Source organism: Tachysurus fulvidraco, chromosome 17 (assembly GCF_022655615.1).
Source record: "Tachysurus fulvidraco isolate hzauxx_2018 chromosome 17, HZAU_PFXX_2.0, whole genome shotgun sequence".
In the NCBI taxonomy this organism is placed as follows: domain Eukaryota; kingdom Metazoa; phylum Chordata; class Actinopteri; order Siluriformes; family Bagridae; genus Tachysurus; species Tachysurus fulvidraco.
The window spans coordinates 18,743,028-18,767,627 of NC_062534.1; the positions used below are offsets into that span (position 1 = coordinate 18,743,028).

General features: G+C 41.4%; 2 protein-coding genes across 10 annotated transcripts in view; one reads left to right on the forward strand and one right to left on the reverse strand.

Annotated features, from left to right (window-relative positions):
• The first annotated feature begins 877 nt into the window (after window positions 1-877).
• Window positions 878-5,977, forward strand: shisa3 (shisa family member 3). Of its 2 annotated transcripts, XM_027135237.2 has the most exons (3): window positions 878-963; window positions 1,754-2,238; window positions 4,163-5,977. In XM_027135237.2, the coding sequence occupies exons 2-3, from the start codon at window positions 1,968-1,970 to the stop codon at window positions 4,756-4,758; spliced, it is 867 nt and encodes a 288-aa protein (XP_026991038.1). In that variant the 5' UTR covers window positions 878-963; window positions 1,754-1,967; the 3' UTR covers window positions 4,759-5,977. The 2 variants fall into 2 exon arrangements, with proteins under 2 accessions (XP_026991038.1, XP_047658544.1); XM_047802588.1 differs by lacking the exon at window positions 878-963 and having other exon boundaries at window positions 1,501-2,238.
• Window positions 5,978-6,999: 1,022 nt separating this feature from the next.
• The window catches only part of atp8a1 (ATPase phospholipid transporting 8A1), a 116,633-nt gene continuing 99,032 nt past the window's right edge, over window positions 7,000-24,600 (reverse strand). For 7 of the 8 annotated variants that reach the window (XM_027135301.2, XM_027135303.2, XM_027135299.2 and 4 more), the window contains 8 exons: window positions 22,602-22,680; window positions 20,448-20,509; window positions 20,109-20,165; window positions 19,530-19,637; window positions 12,067-12,155; window positions 11,626-11,718; window positions 11,008-11,099; window positions 7,000-9,379 (listed from right to left, as the gene is read on the reverse strand). In XM_027135301.2, coding sequence (XP_026991102.2) covers window positions 9,282-9,379; window positions 11,008-11,099; window positions 11,626-11,718; window positions 12,067-12,155; window positions 19,530-19,637; window positions 20,109-20,165; window positions 20,448-20,509; window positions 22,602-22,680 — 678 coding nt within the window. In that variant the 3' untranslated portion in view covers window positions 7,000-9,281. The remainder of the gene's footprint in view (window positions 9,380-11,007; window positions 11,100-11,625; window positions 11,719-12,066; window positions 12,156-19,529; window positions 19,638-20,108; window positions 20,166-20,447; window positions 20,510-22,601; window positions 22,681-24,600) is intronic. The other variant, XM_027135305.2, reaches the window with a different exon arrangement.

Genomic DNA, 24,600 nt, shown 5'->3' on the forward strand with positions numbered 1-24,600 from the left:
TACTTTGGTATACATCAGGGACACTTGGTTATTTTAGTGCCATTTGTATGAAGGCTTTCTTCCCAGGATGAACACTATGTGTTACTATATGAGATAAGAACAAGTAATTCAACATAAATAAGGTTTTCAGTAAACACGTAAAATGTAAAACCCTTAATGGCTCTTCAGTTGTCCCTGTGGGAGAAAGATCATCAGTTTTCTGATCAGAAATTAGACCAATTTCACTTTTTATTGGATGCTAAGAACCTTTAATCGTCCAATAATCCCATAAAGAACCTGGTAGCCAAAATGGTACGATGATGGATACATATTTGGTACCTTTAGTGTGTATATTTCTATCTTTAAATAATCTAAAGATAATAGTAATTAAAGGACATAACTGTACTTCAAAAAGTTTTACAAAAGCTTTAGCTACCATAAAAAAGCATGGGTTTATGTATTACCTGGTTAAACATGTGCTACAGACTCCAAATTATTATCCATTATTCTCTTTAATACCCAGAATATATCAATACATTTTCATTTAAGATTCCCCCACTAAATCATGGTTGGATTAAACTCATGTTAAGAGTATATATTTCTAAGATTGTATAAGTATAGCGATAATAATAAGGAATTGGGGATTTAAGAGAACATTGCATTAAGGTTATATTTTGAATGGTTCCCTCTCTGTTACCCAATAAATTACGCGCCACCGGCGAGTGCAGAGTCTCTTTTTGAGCCTCTAAGTGTAATAACTGAAAAGGACAGCAGAGGGCGACACTCAAGCATTGTTTATGTCCCTGTTTGCAGGTGATTAGGAAGAAAAGTACACCTGTCCATTCATGCAGGTATCTAATCAGCCAATCATGTGGCAGCAGCACAAGGCATATAATCATGCAGATACAGTTCAAGCGTTTCAGTTCATTTTTACATCAAAGATCAGAACGAGGGAAATGTGTGGTCTCTGTGGCTTTAATTGTGGTATGGTTATGAAAACTGCATGTTGTTTGGGAATGTACATGATACTTTTATGCTTATTAAACTAGCTTAGACCAAATTTATTGAATGTCCCAATTAACCTGAATTTACCTTAAAAAGATGTGAATGTAATATATATTTCAACTTCTATCTTTTTGTATTATTATTATTATTTATTTATTTATTTATTTATTGCCTACTGCATTCGTATGTTTCCATGGGAACGCTATATATTATAATGCTCGGTTGAGGGTTCCACCTCAGTGAAAAAGAAGAGATACCTTTTTTGTATTAGACAAACTTTTTTCAGTGTGTATATAAGGTGCTGTATATAATGATCCTTTGTAGTTATGGGACGTGTTCAGTTCAACTATTTGAAGCATACCGGGTTGAACCGGGATTAACATACCAATCTTCACCCCATTTGCGTTCATTATTGGCACAAGTGACGTCATGGCACGTCAGTCCACGCAGCTGCGCGCGCCCCAGAAACAAAACTCACCCAAAACTCCATAACAATAGAGTGAGCAGAGAGTGAAGCATGGGCGCGCTCTTAAAGCTAAGCTAGAGTCACAAACTTAGAGAGAGAGAGAGAGAGAGAGAGAGAGAGAGAGAGAGAGAGAGAGAGAGAGAGAGAGAGATCGAGATCCCAAGGCACCACGTTTACTTCAAACTCGGACTTTTTTGGCTCATGTGTGTTGATTGGACGAGCAGTGAAACTGTCAAACTGCGTGGATGGATTGAACAGTTTAAAGAGTTTTTAATGACCGAAAGTATCTGTGTTTATTTCCAGCCATTCGGAAGTCCTCTAACTGGATAACTGAATATGACAACATCATTTGTTTTAGTGACTGAAGAAAAACGCTACAGTTACTCCAGGTCTCGGGATGTTAACTAACCCGGAGACAGGAGTGGATTATACTCCATAATATCTGCTGTAAACTGTAATACACACAGGAGCAGCATCGGACGCGCGTAAAAGAGATAAAGTGAATGGTCTGTGAGGCATGGCGCGCTGGGTAAGCTGTCTCTTTCTGGGTTATCTCACATGGCACTTGTACGTCCTCGATGTACGGGGAGAGTACTGTCACGGCTGGCTGGACAACAGCGGAAACTATCATGAAGGCTTCCAATGTCCGGAGCACTTGGACACTGCGGACGCGGCGGTTTGTTGCGGGAGCTGCGCGCTGCGGTACTGTTGTGCTGCCACGGACGCGCGCCTGGACCAGGGCAGCTGCACCAACCACCGGGACAACGAATACACCGAATACACACCACGTAAGACACACAGACACACACCTGGGTCATGCACTGCAGAGTGACGAACCACGACATGAACATCGAAAACGTAACTGTTCAGGGATTTAAACATGCAATCGTACTAAAAGAATAAACCAAATGAACACGGTTTAAACACCGATACAGAGAGTTGTCTGGTTTAAGGTGATCTGATCTTGTCTAATCTGATCAAAGCTCTGCAGGGATATAGACAGTCTCAAAAGCACACAGTTAAGTGTATTTCAGCACTGACATTAAATAAACCGCAATATTTACATGCAATATGTTGCACAATTTATGAATCGATAATAATAACAAATAATAGTAATGATAATAATAGCTGGTGTTTAAGTCTAGACCTCCCATAATTACATATTACAGTCTACACATTAATTTTAACATTAATAACTAGGCAAAAAAACTTTTTGATGAATTGCAGTATTTTCCTCCTTTTAATTTCCTTCCAGATTTACAAGAAAATAGCAACAATAATTCACACACCAGAGGATTTCATACCTCTTTAGTACAAAGGGTGTTAATCAGAATATATTGTAGGGGTTGAACAAATATTTACTGTGTCTCACTTCAATACTGTCGGAAACGCAGCGGCTCTGCGGCGCCACGATTAAAGCCTGTGATTTCACTTCCATCGCAGGAGATATAAGGATGAGCGATTCTGGAGACTTGATCAGATTGTGCATAGAGGCACCTGATTTAATGCGTAGGGCATTTAGGAGATTTAAAGAGTAGGGCAGAGACTCGGGTGAATCCGATTTCCAAACTCGCTTGCTTGTGTGTGTGTGTGTGTGTGTGTGTGTGTGTGTGTGTCTGTCTCTCTCTCTCTCACTCTTTCTCTCACACACACACGGGTGAGAGATAGAGAGCGAGTGAATGAGTGAGAGGGAGAGTGAGTGATTGAGAGAGAGAGTGAGTGATTGAGAGTGAATGAGTGAGAGAGAGAGAGAGAGAGAGAGAGAGAGAGAGGGAGACCCACACACACAGAGAGACACAGAGAGAGAGAGAGAGAGAGAGAGAGAGAGAGAGAGAGAGAGAGAGAGAGAGAGAGAGAGAGAGCGGATATTAACCTGTTCTCACATAAATCTTACAAAAATTTGGGACATACAATGTCCAAATACGAAGACAGTATGGTCTCAGAAGGCTGTTGTATAATTGGCTACTTGTGTCATAACTTTATTTAAAAAGAGAAAAAAGTGTATGTCAAAGTTTAATTACTCCTGAGAAGACAGCCACGATCTGCAAGACCAGCGCCTGCCTTCACTATGAGCACCAAAAACACAAACTCTAATGTTTGATTAAATGAATAAGATCTATATAGAAGCACGGTCACTGTCACAACCCCCATAACATCTACAATGCAAAGTTAAGTTCCAAAGCTGTAACCTCAGACTGCAAACTGATGCTGTTACATAAACATGTCCTGAGGCAGAGGAAGAAAATATTTTGTTTGTGTTGCTCTGTCATCGTCAGTAAAAGTACCCATCTGATGTCTAAAACCAGACCTTCCCCTAATACAAGAGCACATATTTCAGGAAAACACCTAATACATGAGTGAATAATTTACTTCATGTTCTTTCAATAGTTGACAGAATTTAAAACCAGTGATAAGCACGAGATAAAATGCTATAAAACAAGAAAATATACATGTCTGAATATTTTATGAATTCATTAATTAAACAAAAGTACCTTAACATAATCACATAATTATCTACATCACCATCCATCAATCTGTTTGTTAAAATGTTCTCTGGGTAGTTGAGGGTTGTTCTTTGTTGTGTTCTACCAGTCAGTTGCCTAGATTTATCTTCTGTCTAAGACAAGGTTTATCTACACAATACATTTCCCATGAAGTCTGACCATTCATGCATAACCCTCTCACCCCCCACCCCTTCTGCTCCTCCTCCAGAACCTATCTACATGCCCTTCCTGATGGTAGGCTCCATTTTTGTGGCGTTTGTGGTCATTGGCTCACTGGTGGCTGTGTACTGTTGCACGTGTTTACGGCCCAAACAGCCCACACAGCAACCGATCCGCTTCTCCCTGCGTAGCTACCAGGGTGAGACCATCCCCATGATCCTGACTGCAGGGGCGGCACCCACCAGCCTGCGAACACCGTCGCGTCAGTCCAGCACTGCTACCACCAGCTCCAGCAGTGCTGGTGGGGGCAGCTCGCTGCGTCGCTTTTCTCTGAGCAGATCAGATGGTTTGGGACTCCAGCAGCCTCCACAGCAGCTCCTGCTGGCTTCAGCTTCATCCATTTCCACACCAGTGTCCCTGGCACCAGCTCAAACCTTACTGCCTCCTCCACCTCCACCTCCATACTCATCTCCACAGTGTCTGCAGGGCAGCGGCTCGTTTGTGCACACACACCAACACGGCCACCATCAGAGCCTCCACACTGCCCAGAGCTCCAACCTCCTCCTGTCACAGCAGTACTTCTTCCCTCTGCAGCCAGAGCCGTTTGGTGGGAGTAAAGGCTTTGCTGATTTCAGTCAGAGCTGATTTGGAGCTCAGGACACTGGAGCTGCTGTTAACTTGTGCGACACACACTCGAACTCACTCTCTAGCCTGAACTGGAATACAACACGCAGTGATGCGTCTCTGGAAAAAAAACCATCATGTCAGGCTTTGTGTTGACATGTTTTGTGTTTAGCTGAAGAGCTGCTAAAACTGGCAGGAATGAGACAGGCACATAACTACAGAGGAAAGCACAATAATTTGGGCTGGAACTCATACTGGAGAAAGCACACAGGCCCCCATTTGCACCTCTTAATAAATTATATTCAAGATCTGCACTTTCAATGCGTTTTATATAAATATTTCTCGGTCTCTGGATGTGTGATAAAAACACAGGACACTCAAGGAAACGACTGTGAGAACAAAGATATGCTTAGAAGAATTATTCTGGACTACTTGGTTCTCATTCACTGCATTAAAACAAAGCAAACCAGGGATTAAATGAATCTTTTTTTGACAATCAACAAAATGTTTAAAGCTTACTAGCTAAAGAGTGCCAGGTGTGTAAAAGTGTAAAAGTGTGTTTACCTTCATAGAACAAGATGAAAATACGTAGTATGTCCACATTGTTTGTCAGCACACTATGTAGTGAACGAACAGCTTCCAACATCGAGCCATATTTCTTAACATTCCTTACTCCTCTTTCTCAACTACAACAGAGTTAAGACAGTTGCCTCTGGGACCGTTTTTCTTTTCAACTGTTTGTTTTTCCATGATCTGGTTTAGGTTTTGTATTACATTTAGCATAATTCATAGAAAGCTGAATAATTGCCCATAATCGCCCTGGTTTCAGGTTACTTTAACAGCTACACGCTCGCTGCTAGATTTGTGGTCAGAGCAGTACTGAGAACTCACATTACTGAAATATCGGACCAACCGGAGCAGCGCGTCGTGGTGAAGAACGTTCAAGGACGAGAACCGTGCTAAAGCTCTGTTCGGCTGTTTATTTTATTTTTTAAAAAAGTGCAGATTAAAATGTCACATTACAAAAAAAATTGCTGTAATAAAGTAATAACTTGAGTTTGCTGTAATAAAATAAGTTTTATTTGAATGTGGGAACGGACATATGATCTGTCCTTGGTAGAATCTGTGATTATTTTTAGAAAAGACAGAGGAAGGCTGTGGTTTCTCTGATCAACACTGTACATTACTAATGCAAGGTGCTTTATTCCATGGACAAATTAATAAACACGGGCCACCAAGACTGATGCTTTCACTGTAATAATATTTACTGATTTATACCGGAGGCTTCCAGAAAGAATAAACTGTTTTCCCAGAAAATCTTAATCTAGTCGTCATAGATAACATCTATTTAATACATGTGAAGTGGGTTGATGGATTCTGGGATCTTCTCCACCTTTTCCTGTTTAGTTTCCAACAGCTGTGTGCATGTCTGTCTGGGCAATTTATAACGATTCAACTTCCTTAATTACAGTATTAAATTATTCACCCACACACCAACACACACCAGTGAGTCTTTAGTGCAGAGGTAAAGCTCTTAAAATGTGCGTAATGAGCGTGATCTGGGAAAGGAAGCCAAGGAAATGTTAGAAAATATTTTTAACATGCGATATACGAACTGGTTGAAGTTTTCTGTGTATCCCGAAGAGTCGGCACTAAACGAAGGAACAGAGAAAATTAAGGCCAAAATGCAGTCAATATGATTGAAACCCATTGACGCTCGCAAACAGGTTAATTATGTTCCAGGCTGAGGACTGGAGACGAAGCAGGCAGAAACGTCCTGCTAAACAACACAGAGGGGCAAATAAACCAAGAGGCTGAGCGACACGGTTCCCAGTGCCTTAAACTACAACCTGGAGTCTGCATGACTGCCCCATATTTTATTACTTTACAGTCTTCATGAGTGATAAACACAACGTCTACTGATGCAGTGTTTATTGATATAATGTAGGACTTTAATACATGAAATAATTTACTGGCTTGAACGATTCGGTGGATTTACACTGGTCTAGACAGGAAACAGTCCAGGGGAACGCAACACTGAAACATGCTGCTGTATATTAGTGTGGGAATTAATGCTAAATATTATATTTATGTTGAAAATGTGGTTCTTTTCTGTTTCTGGAAAAACTCCAGTTTTATACAAATTCCGTTACATTTCTGAGGCAAATCTCAAGACAAAGCAGTGAAAATATACACAGTTGGGAAACCACACAGATATCGAGTTCAGTTATTCAAGTTCAAAGTGAAGGACATCAGTATTAATGACAGAAAAGCTTTTTTATTTCAGTGTTCATGTTGTAAAGTTTATTTCTTTAGTCTGTTATGGCAGTTAGACGACAGAACATTTAAAATTTTGCAGTCCCAACATGCTGAACAATCATTAAACAATGAAGACATAAAATAAAGAGAAAAAAAAAACAACCAAAAGGTTAATACAAACTTTTTTTTTTTTCATTTAAAGAGTGTTTTCTTCATTAAACTGACCGACAGTAGAAGGAGAATCAGTGTACGACTAACATTTATTCCAGTCATGCAGTCCACCACGTCCACAGACATCGGTTTTGTTAAAGTCCGGCTCTGTTCCTGTTTGAAATCTCAGTACTCCGTTCAGCGAGAGCCAGCCGTGACTGGCCACCGAAAAAACAACTCACCAAATTCAGAGGTAAGAAGACAAATGCACTGTAGCTTTATTTTACAATAGCTGCAAAGGAACAGCTGAAATTCCTGTTTAGAGAAGAGATCCGCTGTGAGCTTTTAAATAAAAGTGCGTACAAACAGATACATAATACTGGAAATAATACTCAAGATCACAAAGACTCTCCAGCACTGGAGACATTAACAGTGCAGTGTGCAACATCATCTGTCAGGCTTTAGTTAGGCATCACTGACAAGTACCCCTCTCCTCACTCTACACACACACACACACACACGGCCATGCAGCAGCACATAACTCACTGATTATACCTGGAGTCGTGCAGACGAGGAGCGAGCAGCATCACACACAGGAAAGACACAGACATGGGAGTTTCTCTCTCTCACATACACACACACACACTTTAAACTCCCTTAAAGTAATAGCAGTTATTCTCCCAGGGTTAATTTAAAACAGACATGCTTAACAACAGGTACACACACACACACACACACACACACACACTTTCAAGCATACCCATACACACACATGCACATGCGGATGAGACACAAAATACACACAAACATCGAACCTGCTCTCCCACAGGGAGAAGAGAACTAGTGCACAAACTGGACCGTAAAAGAAGAGAGAAACAAGCCGTAATGATGTTAACAGGACACTTCAATCAAATCACAGGGATATCAGACTCATCTTCCAGAAGACTGACGACAAAACAGAAGAATGATGACTCGTTTACAAAGCGGATCGATCCAAAAAAGTTGTACTTGTCCAATATAAAAATACAAATTCACAAAATAACTATAGACACAAAGAGGTTGTTTTTTTCCTTTTTCTTTTCTGTAGTAGTGGGTGCACCTCTAAGCTGAGTCGTCGTGACTTCCCCAGAAGCGAATGGCACTTCAGTTTTGTGGGATCATCTTGCCATTTATCCAAAGTCTAACATTTGGATCATCTAAAATACTTTCAGATCTGACTGAAAACAGACTCGACACGCTGCTCATAAGAGCCTCTCCATTCTAATTGATCAGCCAGACGCTGCAGAGACAACAGCAGCTTCACGGGTTACGGGATTACAAATTCTACCTAGCTACAGGATCTGAAATAGTCTCTAACAGGGGACTAAAAAGTTCCTATTAGGCACATTAGTGATTTGCAGCTGTGTGCCATGTGGAATGCAGTAACAGATTCAGGCACAAAAAGACAAAAACAAAACAAAACAACTGAATCAGGCACAAAACAACAAATTATTTAAAACAAAAATAAAAAAAATAAAAATGAAGGAAATGAGAGCAAGCAAGTCTTTTCAGGTGTGCAGTGTTAAAATCAGTGAAGAGGAGAAATTATAAATATGATGGGACGATACATCTTCCATTTTGATCGTAGGACTGTATTCTTTGGCAATTTCCACTTCTAGATCTGATCCAGGGATTATGTAGAGCAACAGGAGAGAGGCTAAGACACCATCACTGATTAGAGAAACAGTCAAAGACCACTAAGAGAAAGGGTTAACACCATCATCCCACCAGATTACTTTTGGCTTTAACTACAGAAGTGTGAATGTCAGAGAAGAGAACATGTTGGTGTATCTGCAGGGTCCCAGATGTTTGTGGGTCATTAACACTGCAGTCCAGCGTACAACAACACTTGGCTGGACAAGCTGCACTGTGACAACTTCAAAACTATTGATTAATTTTGTTCCTTGCTTTGTTTTTTTTTTATTTTGTATTTTATTTTTTATTTCGTAATATTCCCTTCCAAAGTACTGACCTCTTGCTCTGTCCTACTCGGTTCCAGCAAGAGAGCTGGACAAAAACAACCTGACAGGCCCTAACTTCTGTCAGCTTCAAAAGGTTGACTGACGGCTGAGGGGCCGGGCCGAAGGGGCCGGATCTCACCACTCGTTGGTCCGCTGCTTGGTCGTGTCATAGGCCCTGATGACCTCGGATTGGGAGACCACTCCGTTCTCATCCTGAGAGAAGGCGTAACCGTCTGCAGGAAGAGATCACAGAGAAAACAAATCAGACAACACAGGACAAATGTACATATAAAGGGATGAGCAATATGACAAAATATATTACAGTAATATCTGTGGAAGACAAAAAAAAAAAACCCTTGTGTTTTGTTATTAAAAAAGCCATACCACGTTTATAGACACTAAGAAGAACAATGATGCCACCAGTAAAAAAAACAAAAAACCCCCCAAAAACATCCAGTAAGTTGAACTTAACTGTGGAGCATTATAAAAAGTATACTACAATATCAAATGTCATATTGCTCTGTTTGTTAGATGGTTTGTGTTTGCTAAACGATGATTTTGATGTCAGGTAAAAGACCTGGCTTTCAGTCTGACCCACAGTACTGCTCTAGACGTCTCTGTCACAGCATGTTAGAATTACAATAGCTTACTGAAAACCTCTGTGTGCTAAGGAGTGACCTGCTGTTTCACCATGCTGTGTGATTCGGAAGCTCAGAATATAGATACACTATATCCTTGACTGCACTGCACACCAGGGTTAACCTTTGACCCCGACTCACCTTTACGTCTCAACCGACTCTGCCTCTACCTGCCGACCTGGAGGCGCATGCAAGAGGCCGAAGAGAACAGTGCATTGTGGGAATGACAATGGGACATGGAAATAATTAGATGAGACTCTGATAGCCATCTGCTAACAGAGCTATACAGCACTACACAAACACACACACACACAAACACACACACACACACAGTCGCATGCAGGTGGGGAAGTGGTAAAGCCACGTTTACTGCGGGGTTCCTAAAGCTAATTAAGATTGAGGTGTGATTTTAGGGTAAATGGCATGCAAAATTAGACTAGGACCGAGCGTCTCTCATCCCCACCTAAAGACAAACAACAACAAAAAAAATAATAATATCGTGAGCAAATAATCAGAGCAAAAACAACAGAACGCAAACGCAAATGGAATTGGAGGAAGCGTGCGTCAAGTCGAGCTCTACACAGGTAGGTATGTTAGCAATTAATGCTGTGAGGCATGTCAGTGTGTGTGAAAGCCTTATGAGATCAAATATCCTGTGACAGGCATTACCACCAAGTGCTGAGGCTGTTCTCCAGTGAGTTGACTAAAAACAACAATTCTGTCCCATTACTCCCTCATCTAGTCAAACGTCTAATGGTCGAGAGCAACCATGTGAGCACCAGCTGCATCCTGGCTCTGATGTTAATGTTATGTCTAGTGGACACTTACACAACAGCGCTGTGTCCTGCTCACACTGGTGTGTCACAGTAAATTGGCCTCGAATCCTCTGATCGTCTTAGCGACAAAAAGAGACACGATTGCAAAAGGTCTATCTGTTGTTCCTGTCCTCACAAAAAAAAAAAAAAGGATTGGTTTGGTGGACATGCAGCAGGCAATGTCTGTTCTGCTAAGATAACGGGAGGTGGACTGTTTGGTACAGTACATGGTTGTGATATTCCTAAAGGCAGTCGTGCTTCAGTGGTGTGTGCCTGGGTGTAAGTAAGTGTGCACCTGCATTCTGATGGTGGGGATGGGAAGAGTAGTGTGTGTGTGTCTAGCAGGTGGTCTGAGTGTGTGTGGTATGTGTGTGTGGGAGGTGGAGCGAAGGTGTTTCTCTGACGTACGGAGTAGGTTCTGCTGCACGGAGTCAGAGCGGTACAGGCTGACTGTGCTCTTCTTAAACACGTTCTTCAGTAGTTGAGCCCTCTCGGTCAGACTGGACGCAGACACACACACACACACACACACAAACAAAGGAGGAGAGAAAGAGAAAGAGAAAGTGAAGTGTGAGATGTAGACATCATTTAAAAGTCTGTCCCACACGGTTGAAATCTCTCCCCTGTGGCAGAACCACGAGTAGGAGAGACACAAGACGGTGTGTGTAAGATTTACACACCAAAACCCTTAACAGAGCTGTGAGTGTGTTCTAACTCTGGCGTGCTGAGACGGGAGTGGAGCCAGCAGGATGATTCAGACGGAGCTCAGATCCCTGCTGCACCACTCGCACATTTTCATTAATGCTGCCTGTACCTACTACGGTTTACAGATGATAAAGTGGACAGTGAAAGAAAGTGCAGCTTGTAGCAGAAATACTGGGGCTTATTTTACACCGAGAGCAGAGACTTCCAGATATTATTGTACTCTTCATCGAACCGTGCAGCTCACGTTACTGTGATTCTTTACATTCAGGCAGATGCTGACAAGGTTGGTCAGGGCTGATTCTGTCTCTGTGTGTCTCTTACCTCTTCCCATGAACCACTGCTCCAGGGTCCTTTGAAAGAGCCTCTAGCTCCTGAACCTCATCCACCAGGGTCTTGAAGCATGCCTTTTTTATACTGAGACACAGAGAGAGAGAGAGAGAGAGAGAGAGAGAGAGAGAGAGAGAGAGAGAGAGAGAGAGAGGTCAAAACTGATCACTTTTTTGGATATTAATCAAAGAACAATTATGTCTTCACTCTACGCTTACTGTCTTTCCAAATGTGACAGTACAGTCATGTTAGTGTTAAATGATGGTCAAAGAGCTTTTACAAACACCAAGTCATGAAATACACTGCGATCCAAACACATGTCAGAATAAATGCACTGACTGATCTTTACAGGTTCGTATAGTTATTCATCCGACACTGGACTCTGAAACCAAGGACTCAGTCCAGTGCAGAACAGATGAGGAAATGGTAACTCACACTTTGTAAGCCAGGTCAAACACCAGAGAAGTGACAGGAATGAAAAACAGTCCCATCCAGAAGACTCCAGAGCTGAACATCATATCTGCCTAAAATACACACACACACACACACACACACACACACACACACACACACACACACACACACACACACACACACACACACACACACACACACACACACACACACGTGAGATACTGAAGAAGGGACATGTGGTGACTGGTGTTGCTGTGGTTATAGGGAGGTGTGTGTGTGTGTGTCTGGCAAAACCAATGGTATTAAAGTACATCAGAATAAAGTTGCTTTAATAAGTCGGCTGAATTCATGCTCATGAAAAGCTGCTAATCATTTGCAATGTAGAGTGTTTTCCATTCTCACTGAGCCCACCTGCTCCTGCATACCTGCAAACTGGTCAACTGAGCACTGTGTGTGTGTGTGTGTGTGTGTGTGTGTGTGTGTGTGTGTGAGTCTCTGCCTAAAAGAGAGCATTTCAGTGTGTGAGAGAAATGCAGAGGAGTCCAAAGGACAAACACCAGTACAAGGCTTGTTTGTGCATTAGGTAAATGTTTGCACCACATTTCGGCCCAGCACTCGTGCTGGGAATTAAGAGAGGCATCAGTCATCCTGTGGGTGTATATTCTCCTTTTTTCTGCCCACGATTAATATTTAAGGGTTGATGTTTCCATAGATCAACAGGAAAATCATTCTTCTCTTTTCTTTGAATTGCAGGTGAGCTACCGTAGGTAAACACAACCACAGTAAAGAATGTCACACACACACACACACACACACACACACACACACACACACACAGCTCAGGAGACTGGGATGAAGTGTTGGAAAAAAGCTCAACTGGAAACAGGAATAATGTGTTATCTTTTAAAAATTCTTTAACTAAAACAAATCATTAATATGCTTTAAGATGAAGACTAAAGTAAGGCCAGCATCAGCCTGTGAGCCAAAATACACCAATAAATTAAACCAACATAGACTGAAAAGACATTCATCTGTTTGGATTGGGTGAGAAAAGGAGCAACAAAGCAGTGGGCTAATTAAATAATGATATTCGAGTCCTCAAACCTCACACATTTATCTCTCGGAGAATTAAAATAACATTTCGAGGAGAGGAGCACCGTGCTCCTGTAAAACATCCCACAACAAAAATATGGCTGGCGTCACAGAGACTCCGGCGGTGTGTAAGAGACAGCAAAAGACACTAAAAAAGTTTTAGTGCTGTGGTTCTGGAGCATCTACGGCATCAGACAGTGATTCTCTGGCCTGCGCCATCAAGCAGGGTGAGATGCAGAAGTTTGCACGTTGCCTGTTTGCTTTGGCCCTGCTGCACTCAAACGATCCGTCATTAAATGTCAAAGAGCACAGAGTCGCCTCCTTGCATCGCAATTTGCCGTACATGCCTGTGCCACTTGTCCAAACTTGGCGGCCCCTAACCAAGGTCCTTCCTGTAATGGAAACCAGGCGAAGGTCTAAAATGGTGCCATGAGGCACACCCGCACCCACCAATCAGTGTCAAAGCTTTCAAAGAACTCAGGTGTTGCCAAATTAGCTAAGCTGTTACAGCGCAATAGACTTTGATGACTGACAAAACATATGAGGGGGCTGGTTGAGGGGGGTGGAGGGGGGGAGGAAATCTCAAATGACTGGAAATCAAAATGGTTTTTTTCCCCCCTTCTCCTAACATCTCTGCCGATTCTGACTGAACAACCGTGTTCTGTGTCACTACGGGATTTTTAAGAAAAATTGTTGCCAAGAGACATCAGAGAAAATCGCAGGAGATTTTGGAGTGGAAATTCAGCAGCCCCTGAGATTATATATCTCTCAGCAGAGTGATAGTTTTCTCTACTCGCAGCGCTTTAATCATTTTCATGTTTATCTATCGAGAAATCAAACGTAGTGCGGGAATTAAACAAACACAAAATCAATTACGAGAAAGTTAGGTCAATGCCAATAAGCTTGAAACAGGAACAGAACAATAAGCTTTTTCAGAAAACCTCGTGAGAGCAACGTTCACGCAAAGAAAACAATCAAGAGGAGTATAAATTGCTGTGTCTGCAAATCTGTGAGAGGACTGGGAAATCTTTCAAGTGCTACACTTGTTTGTTTTTAAGAGTTTGAGTTCTAAACTGGGATTTAATGGGGTGTTTATCCAAGGAGAAAGTTGGGTACACAGACTGTAAATCAACGCCTCATAGAGACGGCAGGACGTGGTGTAGAGGTGTTTTTAGGCTATATTAATAAATGACTGAAGCCCGTTTTCATCAGCCACACTCCAGCACTGTGTTTCGTCTTGAGAACCGACTTGTTTTGTGTCTACTCGTGTTCACCCTTTCACAAACACACACAAAATGCACATGCACACACAAATCTTACAAAAGATCCAGCAGTATCCAGGCAAGTAAACCAAAATGAGTTCGAATACACAGCTAGATCTATGAACCCCAGATACCTCTGTAACGGGCAAATAAAATATCATCACAGTTGTCAGGACTAGTAAATATCACCGTGAAAAGTTGGTGTAGCGTCAATATGGATTGCGGCGCCACTCAAACTGCTGAATGGAAAATGCAACAGTAGCCAACGTATGTTTACATGAAGTCCCATGTACAACAGTCACAAGGCAGGTAAGAATGTTGCCCCTTCAGTCAGAGCTTACCATTTCAGTAAATCACAGAATGAGATGAAACCTTGTAGTGTTTTTAAGGCAAAGAAGAAATAACATAACACAGAGGACTAAGTGCTGATAATGAGTGAACGGATATTTATAGGATATTTACTGAATGGAAAAATATCTGGATTCAAATTAATATTTTGCCCCGAGCAAAACCGTTGATTTTGTACACGTGCCCGTATGTAATGTGATGTCCCACATTAACCGTGGCTGCAAACATCTCTAGATTTTCTCCTCCAACTCTTAAAGCGTCTCTATTTAAACTTTCCTACTGATAAATTTAGTACAGATCACCATCTAGCCTAATTACCTAGCAACTACTATCAAGGACTAGGAAGGGGGTTATGCTAAAGCTCCTTTCTGCAAATGTGCTGTGCTGCACTGTGAAGTAGCCGTGAAGCAGCTATTAGGTGGGAACTGGCAACCGATCAAACGGGCGAGAAAATGATGGGAAAATAAATACTTTTGTTGACTTTTTGGTGAAATCAGAAAATGTTTATATTGCGATGCTTTGACTACAACAGTCACATAAATACAACTTCCACAAGACAAAGTAGTCTAATCACTGAAAGGAAAAATTATTATTATTAAATTATTATTATTATTATAGCTTTAGATCTTACTTTATAAATAATAAAAGGCGGAAATGTGCAAAAAATTGCCCTTGGGTATTTATCGTGAGCTCTGTGTATTCATGCTTGCCATTCTTTTCTCAGTGTAAGAACACGTGTCTAACGTCCACGGTAATGTCCATGGTAACTGCACATCTGCTGCAGTTGTGGTAGAAAAAGATTAGGTCAAAAATAATAGTGGTGTTAAGGAGCAGCCGAGTTTGACTGCTCATGCCTGGCAGTGAGAATGTCAGAACAGGAATGTTAATACCTGTAGTTGTGATGTCAGGCAAAATGTCAGTCCTGATCATTTCCCTTAGCAGACTGTACACTTATGACTGACACACTAATACACAAAGATGTGCTGGAAAATAAGGTTCTTACATTCAAAGCTATCCAAAAAAATCCAAGCACAAGCATGGATCTGCACGTAGTACAGATAAAAATGTCTTTCCGGCACCGTTATGTGTGTATGTGTATTAAAAAGACTACACAAAGACATAAGAGTTAATGGAGTATTTAAAGGAATGAAGTCTTATTTAATACCTGCTGTGTGTGTGAGTAAGCTGGAAAAGGCTAAAAGACTGAGAGTGAAAGACAGATGATGGGGCAAGGAAAAGCACAGTCTAATTCCAAACAGAGCCAGCAAATCCACCAAATCCCTGATGCTGTCATTGTAATACTGAAGAGAGAGAGAGAGAGAGAGAGAGAGAGAGAGAAAAGAGGCCCCTGACTGCTCCCAGCTTCCACTATGGAAGACAAACACTCATTTTCTCCTTTCCTTCCATCCCTCTGCATGCAAACAGCTGTATCACCAATGTATAAACTGGGTGAAAATGTAAATAGCTAAACTCTGATATTCTGTGCTGGTGTGACAAAGGTGTGTACTTTTAACAATATACGTGCTCCGTCACACACGCATCCACACCCGGTGAGTTCTCGAGCTGCTAGCTATTCGCGTTAATTTACTAGAAAAGAAGAAACGGAGCCAGAATCCGAGAAGCCGACAGCATGCTTTCGATTACTGTGGTATAAAAATAATTTTTACTAATAATATAAATCACTGCTTTGTTGTGTCTACAGAGTAACTACTTCCTACTATGAAGATGTGTTGGAAAGTAAACATGTTTAATAAAACGCTGCAATATAATTTGCACAAGTGTAATTATGACGATACAAAGCAGATGTTGAACTCTAATTATATTCTGCTGTTTTCAAATTAGTCCTCAGATCACAAGGATAAGAAACAAACTATATTACACTGAAAAGCACTCCGTGTATATTTTATTAGGTTTTATGAGTATGGAGGTGTTGGAAATGCCTTGATGATAAGAGAGGGGCAATAGAGGTCATGACCAGACCAGTTAAGCAGACAGGAAGACTACAGAAAGCAAACTAATCACTCTTTACAAGCGCGGTGAGCATAAAAGCATCTCAGAATCTGTGTATCTGCAGGGCTGTATGCATTAAGATACTGCCACCTGATTGGCTGAGTAGATCACTGTGTGACTGTGCAGGGGTACAGGTTTCCCTAATAAAGTGGACAGTGAGTGTACATAGCCTCAACAACTGTGTTAATGCTAGGGAAAAATACCTTTGGCCTTTTAGTCTTTTTAAACACCAGAACAAGCAGAAGAGACATAAAGTGACATGCAGACAAAGTCACGACAACTGACATGCACACTGAGTGAATGATGGAAGGCTGTGTTATATGGACAGCTAAAGCCTGGCTTCACAGAGGGAATTACTGAACATCAAAGAGACTTATCCTGACGTCTGCTGTCAACCGTTCAAAAATACATACACACACACACACACACACACACAGAAAGTGAGTGAGAGTGAGAGAGAGAGAGAGAGAGAGAGAGAGAGAGAGAGAGAGAGAGAGAGAGAATGACAGGCAAACAGAGAGAGAAAGACCAAGAAAGAATGAGTAAGAGAGAGACAAAGAAAGAGAGAGAGAGAGTTGGGTGAGAGTGAGTGAGACAGAATGAGAGAAAAACAGAGAGAGACAGACCAAGAAAGAATGAGTAACAGAGAGACAGAGAGAGAGAGAGAGAGAGTGAGCGAGAGCCACACCTGAATAAAAGTCATTCTGATTAAACACACGGTTTAAACCTTCAGTGTGAAAACCAAAATGGTTCCAGCAGAAGTTCCCACATCAAAGCCCTCCACCGCTAAGTTCCCTCATATCCTTTCTCCATCTCTACATTCTAATCCGGTCTGTCACAGCAGCACCATTCTTTTCTCCTTTCTATCTGTCTTCACTCCGGTTGTGTTTGATCAGTGTCTTTCTCCTCTTCATGGCTGGGAAACGTGCAGAGGTGGGGAGCTGATGAAGAGGGAGCTGATGCGTGTCTGTTGGCAGCTAAATTCAGCTGCAGATAAACAGCTGAGCAGATGTGTGACATTCACAAGAGAGAGAGAGAGAGAGAGAGAGAGAGAGAGAGAGAGAGAGAGAGAGAGAGAGAGAGAGAGAGAGAGTGTGTGTGTGTGTGTGCGTGAGAGAGAGAGAGAACACAGAAGGTGTTATGATGGCAGTGGTGTTGATTGCTGTTATGCTGTGGCTCAGTGATGAGTCAGTCTCTGTGCAGTTCCTGAGGGTGAGCTGAACTTTTTCCAGCTGTTCTCATTTAGAGGGCATATTACACACCACCACCACCACCACCACCACAACACACACAGGCAGAGACACACACACAGGCACAGAGACACACACACACAGGCACAGAGACACACACACACAGGCACAGAGACGCACACACACAGGCACAGAGAGACGCACACACACAGGCACAGAGACACACACACACACACAGGCACAGAGACACACACACACACACAGGCACAGAGACACACACACACACACACACAGGCACAGAGACACACACACACACACAGGCAGAGAGACACACACACACACACAGGCACAGAGACACACACACACACACAGGCACAGAGACACACACACACAGGCACAGAGACACACACACACACAGGCACAGAGACACACACACACAGGCACAGAGAGACGCACACACACAGGCACAGAGAGACGCACACACACAGGCACAGAGAGACGCACACACACACAGGCACAGAGAGACGCACACACACACACACACACAGAGAGACGCACACACACACAGACACAATGCTTTTCTACTGTTTATAAAAAGTGAAATAAATCTAATTTATTGTAATAACTAGATGACTCTCAGGTGTGTGCACTGAAATGTTCACAATGTTTCACTGTGGCTTTCTGTACTGTTGTTACTATGGTATGAGATGGTATTAGATTACAGGACACCCAGGGCATCATCTGTACATCCAGAAAGAGAGAGGGAGGGGGGGCAGAGAGAGGGGGAGAGAGAGAGAGAGGGAGGGGGGCAGAGAGAGAGGGAGAGCGAGAGAGAGACAGAGAGAGAGGGAGAGCGAGTGGGAGAGAGAGAGGGAGAGGGGGAAGAGGCACAGAGAGAGAGGGAGAGAGAGAGAGTGTGAGAAAGAAAGAGAGAGGGAGACTGAGTGAGAAAGAGAGAGAGAAAGAGAAAGAGAGATAGCACACAACATTGCTTAAAGAACAGAAAGATGAAACGTGTGTTAAGAAAAAAAAAGAGGAAATCAGAGTAAGACAGGAAAAAGAAAGACAGGGTGATGGATTTGCACTGCAGGCTCAAACAGGCTTGTTTTAGCCGTGAGAATATCATTTTTCTGCACGATTGCTGTGCATTCTGTAAGTGAGCATGTGTAATGAATATGATGAGTCACATCAGCAACAGTATGAACGGTTACAAGGCTGTTTCTATTCGCAGTTCAGTGTCCGTTCCTAAAACCTTCAGGAATGCAGAGATGGCACAGATAGCTCCTAAATGTGTTCTTCATGTTCATACAGGTGACACTAACAGGGCTTAAAAGGGCCCATTAGATAAGTGTGAGGTGAGAGTTGAGGATAAATCCAGCACTGCCTGAGGCCTTACAGAGGTGTGTGCTTCATACAGCTCTAAACACTGCAGCGCAGAAAGTTTCACAACTGTCTGATTAGTGTAATCACAATGTCCCGCCTGAGGGAATGTGTGTGTGTGTGTGTGTTGGGGTTAGAGACAGTACTAGGAAAAAGAACAGGTGTGTGTTTGTATGTGTGTGAGTGAGTTTGTGCGTCTTACCTCTCCTGACATATCTGGAGCCAGAGGGATGAGCGGCCATAGAGAGGAGTAGATGCCAAAGAACACTACCCACAATCCAATGCTGCCCCAAATGGCTATATGACTAAACTGTACAAAGATTAAGAGAAAAAGATTAACATTATTTAACACAAAAAAAAAACCCAACGTTTGCTAATAATACAAATAATAATAATACAAATGACTTGAAAGTAATAAGTTAGTCTAAGATAAAATTTGTGTTTTCAGTCATCTGACACGAAATAGACATGACTTAAAACTGTGTATGCTAAGAAATTGTACTCAATTTAACAGCTCGACTGCTAAAAGACGGCCGTTAAATATTTACGGTAGCGAGCTACTGCACGAAAAGGCAAGATTAAAGTAAAATAAATAGACTTTATTCAGAAAAATCTGATTATTCGGTGTGACGAAGGACCGTTGTACCTGAAATCTCGCAAAACTGCACTGCAAAGAGTCAAACGAGCTCTCATAAGCATTACTACCGACATTAGCGGAGAGAGAGAGAGGAGGAGCATGGGGGAGGAATAAGTCAGGACAAAGAAACAGAGAAACTCTTACCATGGTCCAGGAGGAGGTCTCCAACCCTGCCTTCAGACACACAGTGATCACCACAAACTGCAACACAAACACATCATCTTACTTCTTTAGCTTGCAGAACGTTCACCTTCGACTAGCGTACATAGATGTGTGTAGATCAAGAAGGAAAGTTAAGGTCATCCACCTAGTGCAGTACCCCAGGCAGTACCCCAGAATAATTTATAGCATGCTAGTAAGGACAGCTGATAAGACATGAGCAGGACACACAGATGCTTTGTATGGGCTTGAGGGTCTGGGCACAAGGAGCATGAGGACATCAAAATGGGGTGTAGAAACCCTGCAGAACTGCATTACACTCACTGTGTACACCATGTTCCCCAGGAGCAGATAGTCTGGAGTTTTTCCGTTCCCAAAGACAGTATCTGTGAGGAGAATCAACACAAAAGCTTTTTAGTCTGTTGTACAAGGAGCGCACGCACACACACGAGTTTGGTGAAGATAATATAAGGCTCTATTAAGACAAGCAACTTTAAGATAAAATCTTCACTAAAAAGCACTGAACAGTTGATTGGAAACATTTCTACAGCCAGAGGAACATAAGGCTACAGACAGAACACTACCCACAATTCAGTGTGTATAGCTGGAGATGGACATAGGACTGAATTATATGTGTAGAGATAACACAAAGAACATAACCTCTGCTGAGCCTGAGCTGTTGAGGGGAAAAAAGTAACTATACAAGGAAATGACATACAATACAATACAAACTTTCTGTTATATTCAGGTGTGTGTGTGTGTGTTAGAGAGTGTAAGAAAGCAGTCAGTGTAAGAAATGACAGCACCACCTTGGCATTTAGATGACTGCTATTAAAGGCATTAGAGCTAGGCTATTAAGCAGAATATCCTTGTCTTGACATACTGACATTTATCATCTAATAGCTGAAGGAATCCCATTTTTTTAAGTCTGTGGTAATATTCTACTTTATTTCAAATATGTTTAGAATTAAATGTTTTTTTTAAACATTAAATCTACATGCAAAGAAAATTATCAACTTTTCCCATTAAAATGCTACCAATTTAATTCGTCATTTATTACCCAATTTCTTGATTCACAGTTCATGACTTCTGTATTGAGGAAAAAAGAAATAAATGAAATAAATACGCTTCCCGACACCAAATCGTATGTTACGAAGCATGTTCCGTGTTAGATTCTCTAAAATAAAAGTGGCAGCCGATATTATTTCCTAATAAAACTGCACAAAGTGTCACAAGATTATTGCTTTTTAAATGTTTAGCATACATATTTAAAGGGTTCTCACATTTAAAGTGATCTTTATAGTAAATATAAAATGTTATTTTAACAGTATGGATGAAGTCTTAGGCACGTGGAAAGAAAAGCTGGCCTTCAAACATGCTTCAAAAATAGTATACAGTACATCAAACGAAAGCATGTGTCTTCTAACTGATATTTCAGCCGCTTACTGGAATCAGTCTTTATCTGTGGTGAAATCTCACATGGTTTTCTAGCACATTGACATAGTCTTGTAACATTAATGTTGTATATTCTATGTAGTGTCTGTATGTTGAATAAAAAGATGATCTCTCGGGTAAAAAAAAAGTTTGGAAAAATTTCATCCCAAAGCTATGAAATTGCCTCTGCATTGTTTTTTTTTGTTTAGTACACGTTTTTATGAATTGCTGTGAAGTGAAGCGCTACGGTCCGATCGCATAGTCTGAGGCAGGGAAAAAGAATACGAAGATCACAGGCTCAATGATCTAATAACAATGTTGAAGAACTGAAACGTCCCTAGTGTGTGAACATTTCTGTGCTAAACTGAATGAGTTTATTGGTGGTTGTGTATAAATATTTGTGTACGAGTGTGTGTGGGTGTGTGTGTGGTGCTGACAGGCTGTCAGTCAGAAAGAGAAGTCTCAGCTTTGTTTAAAATGCCGCTGTGTGGTCCGTGCACATGCACGCACGCACACACACACACATTTGAGAGAGTGAGGAGAGGCACAGTGGAAGTGTGTGGTTGCACCACATGAGTAGATCTGTGTGTGTATATTTAAAAGCCCGAGTGTGTGCAGTCCACTGGGCACTGATTGAAAGACACATAATGAAGCATGTGCAGCGTTGTGTTCACTACTGATTAAAAAAAAACAACAAAAAAAAACAAACAAACAAAAAAAAAAAGGCCAAAGTACATTAAACTCTGGTCAGGTGTGCGTGTGATTTTTGTAATCAGTCTAGCAGCAGGCAAGAAAAGATTATATTCTTTGACTGAGAAGCCTCAACTCAACTCTGAGATGCCTTAAACAGAACTCAGATGTCATATACTGCCCATTTCTGTCTGCTGGGACTTTACATATGCTGAAATATCTGACTGATCATACTGTTAACAACAAAACTAGCCAAAATTCTAAACTATTGCTATTTCTGAGGACTTAACTGAGTTTAAGAACAATATAGGAGATGCATGTAAGCCTGCCGTGTGTATGTGTGTGTGTTCTCACCATGCTGGAAGGCTTTGAGAGGGAACCAGAAGAGGATGACTGAGTGGAAGAGTCCATTCAGACAATGTGCCCAAAAAACCTGAAGCAGAATGGAGGGGGAAGGGGGGAAATAGAGAGAGAGAGAGAGAGAGAGAGAGAGAGAGAGAGAGACACAATGAGTGAGTGAGTCATGAGAAAGGCAGTGGCCACCATAACCCTGTAACTGACCCCTGGCCCCAGCTTTTGTACGCCCTCAGCACTGGGCTAAGTGGAGGGTTTGTCGGTCCTGTGCGCTCAATAGGCACCCTGCTGACAGACACATTGTATATCCTATATCCCATGTGTGTGTGAGACAGAGAGGAGAGACACAAAGAGAGAGAAACGCATGCACACAAATAAATAAATAAGTATATATGTATGTATATATGTATTTATATATATGTATATATAATATATATAAATTCTCTTGTATCCCCATGCTCTTTCTGGTTGTCTAGCTGTTGTCACCTTCATTAGCACCAGAGCAGTGAAACTGATCCACAATCACAAATACTTCACTGGACAGATCGATATCCCTGAAACTGACTTGGTGTCATATTTTTATGATTGTATATCTATATATTCAGTCCATAAAAATGAGAGAGAGAGAGAGAGGGAGAGAGAGAGAGAGAAAGAGCGAGCGATAGAGCGCAAGGGAGCAAGAACGATAGAGTGAAAGTTTTTTTTTAGTTATATTAATAAAATAACTTTCTTTTCTGTTACTACAAAATATATACTCATTTACAGACAACAAAAAAAAAAACATGCAGTAGACAAAGAGAGAGAGAGAGAGAGAGAGAGAGAGAGAGAGAGAGAGAGAGAGAGAGAGAGAGAGAGGGGTTTCTGTTTTCTGTCTCCTTCCTTTTTCACCAGCAGTTTGTACCCTTATCATATTTTACCAATCTGTATCCTCTGGAGAATTACAAAAAGTAAAAACCCTGAAAAAAGGACGTGTTTAATACAAACACAGACAGCTCTGAGTAATTAAGATGGATGAACTTTCCTCTACAGCACAGCAACATGAATGTATGGAAAAATTATTACCCACTGAGTCAAAGGAGAAAGCGCCATGGAGTGTGTGTGTGTGTGTTTGGGTTGGGAGATTTGGGGGTTTGGACCAAAAAAGCTGCTTATGGAAGGCATTTATTTATATTTTGTACATATGTGCCTAAACAAAAGCTAACGTGGCATGAAACAAGCGTGAAATCAACAACCGCTCAGTTTCCGACTGCGCCTTCCGCGACAAAGGTTCACTGCAAACACGTCTCCTGAACGGCATGAAAACCTAATCAGCATCAAATTCACAACCATACAGACCTCAGTGGAACATTATTCGAACCAATAGGTGTCTCTTTAGTGAGAGAGGAAAAAAAACAAAAAACAAGATACTGGAAACCTTCCACTTAAATATGGAAAAGGGAGCCCAGTTGTTGTGCACTGGAGCATCAGTAAACTTCAGAAACAGATACATGAGAAATCTCAATATGCATCACAATACACCAGAGTGCTGGGAAAACAATTCTACAATAAACATTAAAAAAAGGAAACAAAAACATACAGTATTTAAAATATTCAGCACTGAAACAAACAACAAAAACTGCATACACTTTTTTTTTTTTACTATTTTAAAAGCACAACATTTTAACATCAGACTCATTGTCAACCTCAGAATTGTATTAAATATGTTATAATATGGTTTGTTGTATTTTCCAGCCCTCAACTGTAGAATATCTGTTTCTGAGGCATTAGCATCTAACGTTGAATTGCTCCAGAGTTGCTCAGCTGTAACAGCTTGGATTAAAGCTCTCTCTCATCCTATATCCTTTATTAATAGCGTGGAACAGTTTTACATTTTACTTTGAGTTTTCTCAGTACAGGAAAATGACTAAAGTGTGTAAATGTGGCTAATGGTAATCGCTCTGAGAATTAAACTGAACAAAAGAGCATGTGCAGGACGGCTGGAGTGGAGAGAGCTGTGAAT

Coding starts and splice junctions, on each gene's coding strand:
- shisa3 (XM_027135237.2), top strand. CDS start 1,968: ATGGCGCGCTGGGTAAGCTGTCTCTTTCTGGGTTATCTCACATGGCAC. Junction 2,239..4,162: donor ATACACCGAATACACACCAC/GTAAGACACACA, acceptor CTCCTCCTCCAG/AACCTATCTACATGCCCTTC.